The 12,215-nt window shown below is 37.5% G+C and overlaps 1 protein-coding gene across 1 annotated transcript; it reads right to left on the minus strand.

Annotated features, from left to right (window-relative positions):
* Positions 1-430: 430 nt before the first annotated feature.
* On the minus strand, positions 431-6,868 carry LOC127964599 (gap junction gamma-1 protein). The gene is made up of 3 exons (XM_052564861.1): positions 6,667-6,868; positions 2,235-3,393; positions 431-1,635 (listed from the first exon to the last, which is right to left on the minus strand). The coding sequence occupies exons 2-3, from the start codon at positions 3,361-3,363 to the stop codon at positions 1,622-1,624; spliced, it is 1,143 nt and encodes a 380-aa protein (XP_052420821.1). The 5' UTR covers positions 3,364-3,393; positions 6,667-6,868; the 3' UTR covers positions 431-1,621.
* Positions 6,869-12,215: the final 5,347 nt, after the last annotated feature.

Consider the following 12,215-nt stretch of genomic DNA (forward strand, 5'->3'; position numbering starts at 1 on the left):
AGGTCATGGGAAACACCATAAACTGTGCATATTCAAATTTCTACTGTAATCTAGCACCCTCAATATAAGTTTCATAAAGGCAAATGTCATTTAACATCAGGAAGTGAACAAATATTAGTTCACTGAAAGATACATAAAGAAATAAAACACATTAACAGAGATTTGTTTTTAAACAAGGCATTTACTTAACTCACTGTAAATGTTGGTGTCATAAATACTATGACACAAAGGACCTTTTATCAGGCAATGATAAAACACCTCAAATATGCCAAGTACTGGCCAATTAACTAGCCTCAACGTTTTATCAGTCAATTTATCATTATTCAAGACCAGTTAATCATTATTGGAAGCACATAAAAAAAGAACAAGGAGGCATGGATGCATTTTTTTAACCAATTGTTTATTTAGATTATAAAATACTTAAAAAAAACCTTACAAAAATCCTTAGAAAATATAGAAAATTGAGATGATCCTGGAGAAATGTATCAAAAGATGGAAAACCTGGCTGTTAACAGACATGAGTTAATTAAACGGTGTCAGAACAACAAGATTGCATTGGTACCATGTACAAAACATTAGGCTCTATGGCTTTCAATTCTGAGACCTTATTGCTATTCAGTGTAAACTGCATTTGGACCAACTTATGATTTTCATTTGCATAAAGGAGGCAAAATGATAGACTAACCTAAAAATAATCTATTATATTAGGACTTTTAACTGTGGAGCCATTCTCTGAAAACATGAGTTTGCCTTTCTAATGGTTGGTCAAATGAAACAAAAGCCAAACTTGTTTAAAGCCTCAGAAAAGAGAAGTAAACAAAAAGCAAACAAATAAGATTGAAATTGTAGCCTACAAAAAAAGCTTATTCAAAATAAAAGGGATAGTAACCAAAGTACTTCTCATATACAGGTAAAATACACAAAATATGCAAATAGAATAACAAAAGTTTCTTTGTAGATCAATAATTGATTCACAAGTATTCAAGCATTTTCCAGGTTTCCATTTTGTTCATAAACATACACTACTCGTGGTCCACTACTCAAAACACAGAACTGTACTTAACACACTAAACTACATAACTGATGTGGTTTTACACTGGCTCGTCCATCTAATTCTGGAATGGCAAAGATATGTAAACTCCAGTTTAAGGCATTTTTGAGATGCACAATTGGCACTTCATAAGAAGTGTGGTAAACAAATGGAAGAACCACAACTCACTTTCCCTATGAAGAAAAAAAAAAGAGAGAGAGAGAGAGATGAGACATTGCAGAGTCTCCTAGTGACTGAGGAGTATAACAACCATCTTTCTAACTAGCTTTTGGTCACTTTGGAGTATCCGGCAGACTGGCTGATGTCAAGTATAACTGGCTGGTGAGATGCTGCTTTCTGAGGTTTTAACTTTGCATACACTTGCCATAATACTGCACAACATTCTTACAGATTCACCAGTGTGCGGAAGGACACACATGCTCCACTCGGTTCACAAAATGTTCAGCAGCCAAACATAAGATACACAACACGGACATACAGACACTTTCTCTTTTTTCAAAATGATCCATGCCAACCACAGGTGGGGCACTCTGTTGCACAGAAAAGCAGATGATAGTTTATGGTTCTCCATCAAGCATGGATCCCTATGAAAGAAAGAGAGAAAAAAGAAAACTCATTAAAACTCACATGTTCATTCTGAGAAAGCATGCAAATATTAGTCTCGAATTTGAACTTCATTCTCAAAAAAAACAAAAAAAATATATTTATAGACAAATTTAAATAAATCACAAATTTAGATTATACTTGCAAAAATACAAAATACATTTTTAAACAAACACACATACATATTCAAACACAAAGTGTGCATACACTTCATTAAACTACAGAATAGATCAATTCTAAATATAGAGATATTTGCATCTATAAAACAAAACTTTACATAAGTACCGTATTTTCCAGATTATAATAAACAAATTTTTTTCATAGTTTGGCTGGTCCTGCGACTTATAGTCAGGTGCGGCCTCTCAGGGCTGTAGACGGTAATGTTTTCTCTTGGTTCTAAATAAATGCGACTTTTCCTCAGCGTGACGTATTTTTGGACTGATGCGACTTAAACTTAGGTGTGACTTATAGTCCGAAAAATACAGTATACATATTTTTACAAGTGATATAGACACACACATACATATAATGTTTCCTTATTTAAAAAAAAAAAAGCTATTGTGAAATGTTTTCGTCTTGCCTTTTTCACATGTGCTTCCCTGCTTCTCCTGTGCAAAGTTGAGTCTGTTCTGCTCTACAGCAGTGCCGTTGGACTCTGGGCTGCTGCTGCGTGAAGGACTGCTCTCCCCATTCTGATAGGCCATATCCAGATGCTGCTGGGCCAGTTTTAGGTGTCTACGCAGGCGGTCAATATCTCGCAATGACGACTCGTCACCAAAAGACTCCCGACCCGAGTCCAAGTTATACTCTGGTTTCAGTCCCATGGAGAGCTTGTCTTTTTTCAGTGCAGTGTGGTACCCTGGTGGTGCTGTGGGCACCTGTCTGCATATGGCGTCACGGGGGCGTGCGGCACTGTGGTTGTGCGTGCGTCGTCGAAAAGCATCACGGATTCCACTGAGGCCCAAATGAAGAATCTCCAGCACCGTGAGAAACAAGCAGAGACAGCTCACGGCATACATGATCAGCAGGAAGATCGTTTTCTCCGTAGGACGTGACACAAAACAGTCCACCGTGTGTGGGCAGGGGCTGCGAGTGCACACATACGAGGGGTCGACCTCAAAACCATACAGGATATACTGGCCAAAGAGAAAACCAACCTCGAAAACAACCCGAGATAGAAGCTGAAGGATGTACACCTTCATAAGCCCGTCCCTCTTTATCCTCCGTCGACCATCGTGTTTAGGGGCGGGCTTCACAGGAGCTTTCTCTTTCTCAGGCAGGATCTCCTCCATCATCATGGGATCTTCCTCACCGTTGTCCTCAGCCTCCTCATAATCACGGTTAGCTCCGCGTTTAATCATGGGCATGCGTTTCCGGTTACTCGGCTTGTACTCATCATCATTCATACGAGCGATCTTGTGCATTGCAAAGCCTAGGTACATAATAGTGGGGGTTGTGATCAAAATGATCTGAAAAACCCAAAACCTTACATGAGAGAGTGGTGCAAACGCATCATAGCAGACATTTTCACAACCAGGCTGATGGGTGTTGCACACAAATTTGCTCTGTTCATCGTAGTATATTGATTCTCCCCCCACAACGGTCAACACAATGCGGAAGATGATAAGTAATGTGAGCCAGATCTTGCCCACAAAGGTGGAGTGGTTGGAGATTTCATCCAACAGCCGTGTAAGAAAGCTCCAGCTCATCGTGCTTCAAGAAGAACCACTGCCTCAGCCCTGCAAGAGAACAAGACACTAACTGTTAGAAATTGAAAACAGCACCAAAAAGAGAATAAAACAGTAAATTTCATCCAGTAATAAATATAGCATGGATATGGCCTACCTGCCTACAACAACTGACAAAAGTTGATGAGGTGCTGATTCAATGTTAAGAACTCCAAATCATGAACAAGACATTTACAGCTTTCCATGCATCGGAGCATAATGTCAATGAACTATCTGAATGAGGTGCTTTACTCTCAGGAAAAAGTTTCTAGAAGCCTTTTATAAAAGGCTCGATTAACCAGAAAGATCCACTAGATGGAGCTAAAAGGACACTTTTCTATCAAGTTCTCATAAACAAGTCAGCTATTGAAAAAGAAAAAAAGAGAAAATAATTCATCTTAACTATTTGCATGAGGCATTTACCAACTGAGTGTTATCTGACCTCTAGTGTGTAACACTTATTTATTAAATCATTCAGTTAGAGCATGGGTCTCATGACACAAAGAAAGAAATTCATTTTCCCATTTTGGGCAACCAATTGACAATAGTTTGGTCACAAACTGGAGTGCAGCTACTTTAAGAGTAAAGTGAGGATGGGGGTCATCTGCCAGTCTAATCAAACTGTGCAATCCACACAGACTCCTTCGAGAAAACAAAAGCCACTTCAGGCATGGCTTTGACTGGATTTTTCCACAAAGTTCAGTGAGTGAATTTATCAAAACATCTGTAGAGACTTTCTAGTGTTCCCGTATTATTGACCAAAGAGTTTCTTTGACTTTCTTTTCTTGATTAGTGGATGAGTCTTTTCAAAGCAGTGCTGGCAAATTAGATTTTAGTTTTAATAGAGAAACAGTTTAATTGATTAGTATACTGTAGTATTGAAGTATAACATGTCTCCAATAAGACCCTCCAAAGTAGATTCTAAACTACTTGATTTATCCGTTTCCACAACCATGAGAACCTTGACTTACACTCCAGTCCAAGCCTAAATTAAAAAAACAAAAGATTAATGGATACTGGTGGTGACATGCTGCTAATGGCCACAACTTCTGTCCAAGTGTTTATTAGAGACACTTGCATGAAGTGAAGGACATGCTGTTGTGGTAGAGAACACGGACTATGAGTGCCATTTAAAGGCTTCAAATCACTGTAATTTGTACTCTGTACAAAGGGTCATATCCGATTGCCGGCAGCAGTATAATTGTGTGGTTGTCATTGGCGACATTCCACAGCTGGTGCCCAGTTGGCCCTCAAATTACACATCAGCAGGGCCCCACCTACAACCCCCCCCCCCCCCCCACACCTACCTATCTTGGAGATCTTATAAATGTGTAATCTTACGACTGGATGGCCACGCACACTTTTTGACAGATATGGTCATTGATGTAGTAGACAAAGACAAGCACAGATAAAAGGCATAATCAGGATGGAAAGAGATTAAGAAAAAAAAAGAAAAAAAAAAGGAGTTAGATTCTAAACTAAAAGACCAGAAGAATTGGACTTGGATAACTGTAAATGGGAACGTCAAAGGAAGAGTACCCCCCACCCCCATCTCAGCCACTGACTTTCCTAGTATGAATTTTTTTTTTTTAATTAATTTTGCATGACCTATCCCTTTAGGTTTTTAAAAGACTGAAAGCCCCTCAGCAACACTTCAACCCTAACGTCCTAAGTCAAGCAGCACCACCACACAGAGGAACCACTAACCACGTCAGACATTAACATTAAGAGAAAGAACAGAGTGGCTTTGTGGAGACATCTGAGAAAGTAGTTATCGTTCCAGTCCAGATTCCATCAGCTCTGGGGAAAGGACAGGAGACTGGTGCTTACCTCGAAACAACATATCAGTGTCTAAGAAACTTAGGAGCAGTTTGATGCAGAATCACCACATTTAACGTGCATTTGTTGCAAGTTAACTTCTATGATGCACATCTTTTTTGACTGGCTATTTCAAAATAAAGCATGGGGTCACTTATCCCATACTAACTTATAAGTTCACAAAATGTGAGTTTTTTTAACTACTTAGGCAGTCTGGTGGACAATTGTGGCGTTTAAAACAAAATAAAGGGCTTTTACTGAAACGATTATTTTTAATAATCTTGATTAAATAACTAATAGCCACTGTTGACCCATGACCATAAAAAAAGAGATTTGTAGATACCGGTAATAGGTTTGAGATGTATATATATTTTCAATACTCATGTTTCTTAGTTATTGAATCTTTAACAAAGGAAATTTAGAGAATATATAGAACCCAATAATTTTGAATAAATTTAACTGTAGGTAAATAAGTACCAATAAACGTGACCACGTAGAAAGCATATTTGTATAAAACATCCCTTACGAAAATTAACCATGGTTTTACTACAAATGAAACCAAAAAACCATGGTTACTATAGTTAAACCATGGTAACCACAAATTAACCATGGTTTTGCTATATTAACCATAGTTTAACCACTGTATATGTAGTAAATCTGTGGTTAGACAAATGGGAGTTAATACGCCAAAAAAAAAACATGGGTTACTACAGTTTTACTATAATAAAACCATGGTTATTTTTCGTAAGGGATAAGTAAAGATCACTTTCAATAGTGGTTTAATTTATGCCGGCAAACAATAGTAAAACAACTGGATTCAAATAATTGTGTATCGTCAAAAACGAGATTAGAGCCGAGAGATTTAAGATAGTAAAATATCTGTAACTTATCGGTGGATTTTTTTAAACAAATAAGTATGAAGCATACTGGTTTTAATGATTCAGAAAAACGATAAATATTTAACTCCAATCAAGCGCACCGTGTCGATGAGAACAGTGGCGCGCTTTTAGCGGAGGTAAATCTTTTTTGCTCCTCTCGGAGTTGGGAAAAAGCCAACATCCCAAACAAGCAGCGTGGCTCCGTTTCAACGCCACTTCCAGAAGAACACGATGACTCTTTAATATCTACCACAGAAAGGCGTTTCGTCGTACAGCTACGAACGGTATGTCTGTTATTCCTCCACGTCTAAACGAAAATGTCCATCCAGTCCTAAGTTTACTATTGTTCTCCGACTGACGCAAGAAAGACGCGACAGTCCCTTAGAAAACCAGATAAAGACTCCAATTCAACACCAATGATGCTGTTAGTGGAAAAATACGAACATATACTTCCAACCCAACAATCGATAACGCAGAAATTGGCAAAAGAAGCAGCTATTTTGATGTGTATGCGCGAGATGTCACCAAAAATCCGTTGGCCGCGTCACTGGCGAATATCAGTCGGTTGAGGAGCGGGAAGAAAACATACCTCGTTAAATCGATTTTCACACTTTTCCTCAGTCCTTCGTAAGAGTATGTACGAACGCTTGAAATATCACCACATCCCTCAGCTATCTTTGACGATGAAAGCCACACTCGTCGTAACCCATTCAGTTTATTTCATCATGTGCGCCCACCACATGCCGTTGTGGGATTCATATAGCTTCAGAAACAAAGAGGCTGTCTGGAACGCCTTACGCTTGCGTACCCCACCCCCAGGATTTAGTATGAAATTTGATATAGTTAAGTCTAATATAGAAATTATTTATTTTTTAGCTAATAATCCACTGTTATATGCTTGATTTGCACCCCATCACAGTTTTTTGGAGGAAAAAAGAAGTCTGAATTTAAAATAACACATTACATGATTACTTGTTTAAGTGGCAGCATGTACCCCATATTATTGATTTTCAGTGTCGGTTAATGGGGGCTTTTATTTGTAACTGTAACGTCACAGATTCATAGTGATGGATGGATCATTACTAAAGTATGCATGTAGCATTCAGAAGATTTATTCTTTCAATGTTTAATGTTTTGCTTTTTAAACTAACAATTTTAATATGTAGCATGAAAAATGGTGCACCACATAAAACCTTAAAGTGCAAAAAAAAAAATAAAATAAAATTGTTATTTGATTACTGGATGGAAACAATGGCTATATGTCTTAATCTAAGTAAAAACACATACCCAATCTTATAAGAAAACTTTTATGAGAAGGTGATTTCATGTAAATCTGTATGGTGTAATTAGAGCGTAAATGTACATAAACTAAACATGAAGGTCCCTAATCCACATCTAAATCTTAACATCAGTGAGGCGTAAGCACATTGGGAAAGTCAATGTCATACGAATTAGCCACTAATTTGCTAAAATGTAAAATAGTTTCAAATTGGCATAAAAATGTGTTGAGTAGTCAGATTATGGCTAGTAATCAAAATAATCAACTACTTTGATCCAGATCTTTACATGCAAATATCTTCCTTTGTGCTCCATAGAAGAAAGTCATATTGGTTTGGAATGACATGAGGGTGAGTAAATGATGACAGGCTTTTCATTTTTGGGCGAGCTACTCCAAATGCAGTACTTGTTTCTTATGACATTACAAGGGTGAATGTAAAAGTAATACAGAATTGCTTTTTGTTGACTGTATATTTTACAGTTCCTTACTATGTCACCAACTTTTAAAAAGTCATCGAAAACCAGTTTGTTTAACCAGTTTTCTGTTGCCACATTTATTTTCAATAAGCTATTGTTAATGTGGGGGTTTACACCATTGCAACTATTTTTTTTTTCAACTATTTTGTCATTTGTTTTCACTTTGGACCAGACAATAGACTAAGGAAAAAGTCCAAACTAGATAATAAATCACTCGTGTTTAGATGCAAAACTTTTTCCATCAGTTTGTCATGTGATGACAGTTTTGATTATAGTGCAACAACTCAGTCATGCCACTATTCATTTTCTGAATGCATGATTTGTACAAGCAAGAAATTTATTGTCAAGCACACAAACAATTGTGTTGGTAAAGGAACTAAATTCCAATTCTAAGGGCTATTTAAACACTCCTTGGTTGATTAAAAAAAGTTTATATATTTAATATATTAAATGGATATTCCAATGTCCATGAACACCTTTTTAGCAAAAAAAATAACTTTTGTCTAATAAATGTCTGTTTAAACACTGCTTGAACATAACATGTCATTGTATGTAACCAACAGCTTTCCCTTTTCCTGTCGAGGATGGTGCTCGGAAGTTGTTGTTATTGAAGATCTTTCCTCTATTGCGTTTTCTTCAGCATGAGGCTTTAAGGGGGGCTTCCCTTTCTGGGTATGTTTTTAACAGAGCGAATCATATTCAACACTACCAAGTGTGATTTAACAGAAAGATAGTTTTCTGTCTGGCATTCTTTTAAAATGCAATCCAGGTGCAGCTCATTATGTAGCCTGAGTTAGCACTTAATGTGATCTTTTCCAGAATTTTGCATTACTATCAATACAATACTAAGTATTATTAGTGGTGTTTAAATGGGCAAACAGCAGTATTACTGTTCCTCATATTTTTAGGGTTGAGACTTTGTTTTAATATTGTATAGTGTTAAATGTGTCACATCTCGGATTGTTTGTGCTTCAGACATTAATGTTTTTAAGCATCTTGTAATTCTATAATCAGTCATTTCTGTACAACTCTCAAGATGCAGGATAGCTAGTAGTGCTTAGAATTGTCAAGGCAAGCATGTTTATGCAAGGGGTGAGCACAGATGCCAGCAGCAGTAAAAAGATCTGGAAATACTTGACCACAAGCAGTTTGCAGCATGCTTTACCCATGTCTAGTTTTTGCAGTAGTCAGCAGTGTGGTAATGATAAGTCTTGAAAGGATTCATGACAGGCTTATCTGAATTCCATTTCTGTGATTTAGTGATCTGCCAATCATAGTTGTGTGGTAAAGATACATTAAAACTCAGGAATTAATGCTGCCCTCATATGCTATGTTGGAAACATCATACTTCTGAAGTTGTTATTATGAGTTTGTTCAAGTGCTTCGTTGTTGGAAAGAACAGAGAGCATGGTGGATGGCCCATTCATGAGTTCATGCTTACCTGTTTTCTTGGGAAAAAAATAACAAGTAAATATACTACTGAATCTATTTAAAACAGAGAAATCGCAGACTTCATACTTTATATCCCATTGCTATATCCACAGAATAACTGAGGCTGAGCTTTCATTACAAACTAATATTCAAGATATAATCGACCCTAAACAAAATGTCAAGCGAGAGCCTTTGTATTGATATTCTCTATGCTATGCATCCGTTTCTATAGACCATATAGACCAGTGGTAATTTCACAGAAGATTCTTTGGCACAGGGACCTTTTTTTTTCTTTTGCCAGAGTAATTTAGAAATCTATTTAAAATAAATCTCTTAAAGTGCTGGTTCATAGAAGAATCTGATAGCCTGCCAGTCAGATAAATGCAACTGTCTAATGTGGTTTGTTTCATGGTATTTTTATTGCTACCCACAACAATTTTGACAAGAAAACAGACTTCCATATTCAAAACATCTGTGGATCTAATCACTTGCATCATAAAGGTAACCTCCACTGCAGTTTTTCAAGAGGTTGGTTATTGTTTAATAAACACAAATGGCCTAAACACCTTCAGTTGCAGTCATGGTGCTATTTAATGCAGTTAATTAACTAATGCCATAAACATAGACGTAGTTGTTAGAGCTTAATTTATAGTTCTGCAGGGAAGTAGAATCAGGTACCAACAGCTGTTAACGACACCACCTGTGTCATTAAAAGGGATAGTTCATCCATAAAGGAAAATTTGATGTTTATCTGCTTTCCCCCAGGGCATCCAAGATGTAGGTGACTTTTGGCACTTTTTCACTGCACAATACTGCTCATTACGGTTCACTCTTGGGGGGGTTTTCCACTGGGTACAGTACCTGGTACTTGATACTTTTTTTAGTATCACCTCGGTTGAGGATCCAAGTGAACCATGGATGTGTAAACTACCTGCATCACTGAACTTGCGACAAAAAAACAAAAGAACAGCTAGATTTAAATGACAGCCAGTGAAGGGCCGGACACAACTGTTTTAAATGAGCCTTCAAAACAAAACAAAAAAACAAAAAATGTAATTGTCTGTTGGGGAAGTTCAGATGTTTTTCTCGTTGATAGCAGAGGAGCGGTTCCAGCAAGATCTTGATGGGTCATTATAGAATGAAATAATTTTTTAAGGAGTCATTGCTGTAGAGGCAGTGTAACTATAATGACATGTGAATAATCTCGCCTGCTCTAAAGCGGTACTGAACTGCAGTAAAAAAGCAAACCGTGCTAAGCCGTACCGTATCATACTGAGCCATGCTGAGCCAAATCATACCACGCAATGTTCAGTCAAATAATGGAAGTGAATGGGAATCACGGCTTTTAGAGTAAAAAACAAAAAAACATACATAAACAAAACCAAAAGAAACCCTGCAGCTCTTGATGATAAATAGATGTGTAAAGTAGGGCTGGGCGATAAATCGATTTTATCGAATTTGACGTTAAGGGCGATTTGTTTTTAATGAAAATCGGTTTTCTCTTTAACTTCCACCACTGGCTCTCCCCTTATGGGCCTTTCACACAGGACGCGGTATGCGCGCTGCTGCGCTATAAAACCCATTTATCTCAATGGCTTGCGCCGCGCATGGACGTTTTGTTGCTGCGTCGACCAAAGCACAAGCGCAGCGGAGTGCATCATTTGCGTGCTTGCTTTTTTAGTGTCAGACACAGAACAAATAACGGCACACTGCAAAGTGTGTTTAAAAGCCGTTGCTACCAAATGTAGCAGCACAACAAATTTATTCCAGCATCTTAAACCGAGGCATGCAGACGACTCCGAGTGGGAGGTGTGTGCCTCTCAACGAAGAGAACAAGACCGCAGTTCACACACACCTGCAAAAAAACAAACTACAATTTCAGGGATTCACTTTATGAATACCACTGTGACAAGTATGTATTTTTGTAATAGATCTAATTTTGTCATTTTTGTTACATTTATTTAACCAAAAGTGTTTTATCAAAGAGGAACACACAATTTTATTTTTTATTTATATTTTAATTTATTTTGAAGGTGCATTGTGTCACTGTAAGTCACACAAAAGGGAAAATTAGATTAAACTGCATAAGCGAAAATCAGAACAAAATAAAGAGTACATTTGTTTTGAGTAATTTCTTTCTCGGTTGTAGTTTGTTTTTAAATAGAAAAAAAAAAGATTAAAATCGAAAATCGGGTTTGGTGTGAAAAAATCTGAGATTTTTTTTTTAAACCATATCGCCCAGCCCTAGTGTAAAGGCATGGATCGATCGGATTGTGCAAGAAACTGAACCGTATTTATTTTGTTTTTTTTACCTCTGATTCACCACAATGAACTGTCCTGAGCACGTCCTGAGCACGTCCTGAGCCAACAGCTGGCGCGTAATGCATCTTTTTCTTTTCTTTTCTTTATGGCAGATCGCAGACTTATAAGTGCATTACCATCACCTATTTCTCAAATAGACAATTGACACTCTATCTACAATCTCAGATAGGAGTGTCAATGGTCCACTTGAGAGGTAGGTGGTGGTAATGCACTTATAAGTCTGCGATCCGCCGTAAAACAAGAAGACGCATCATGCACCGACTGAAGAAGAAGATGCGAACGTGCTCTGGACAGTTTGGACATTGCGGTGAATCAGAGGATAAAACTATATAAATACTCTTCAGTTTCTTGCACAGACCAATCATTTCGTGTCTTTACACATCAATGTATCGTCACAAGCTGCAGGGTTTCATTTGGTTTAGATTTTTATGTTTCAAAGAGTCTCAAAGCCGTGATTCCGATTCACTTCCATTATATGACTGACAGACTGCAACGGTTCGAGTTAAAAATCTTTCTTTGTGTTCTACTGAAGAAACAAAGTCACCTACATCATGGATGCCCTGGGGGGTAAGCAGATAAACATCCAATTAAAATTTTTGGGTGAACTATCCCTTTATGCCTAATTTGTGC

Source organism: Carassius gibelio, chromosome B9, assembly GCF_023724105.1.
Source record: "Carassius gibelio isolate Cgi1373 ecotype wild population from Czech Republic chromosome B9, carGib1.2-hapl.c, whole genome shotgun sequence".
Lineage (NCBI taxonomy): Eukaryota > Metazoa > Chordata > Actinopteri > Cypriniformes > Cyprinidae > Carassius > Carassius gibelio.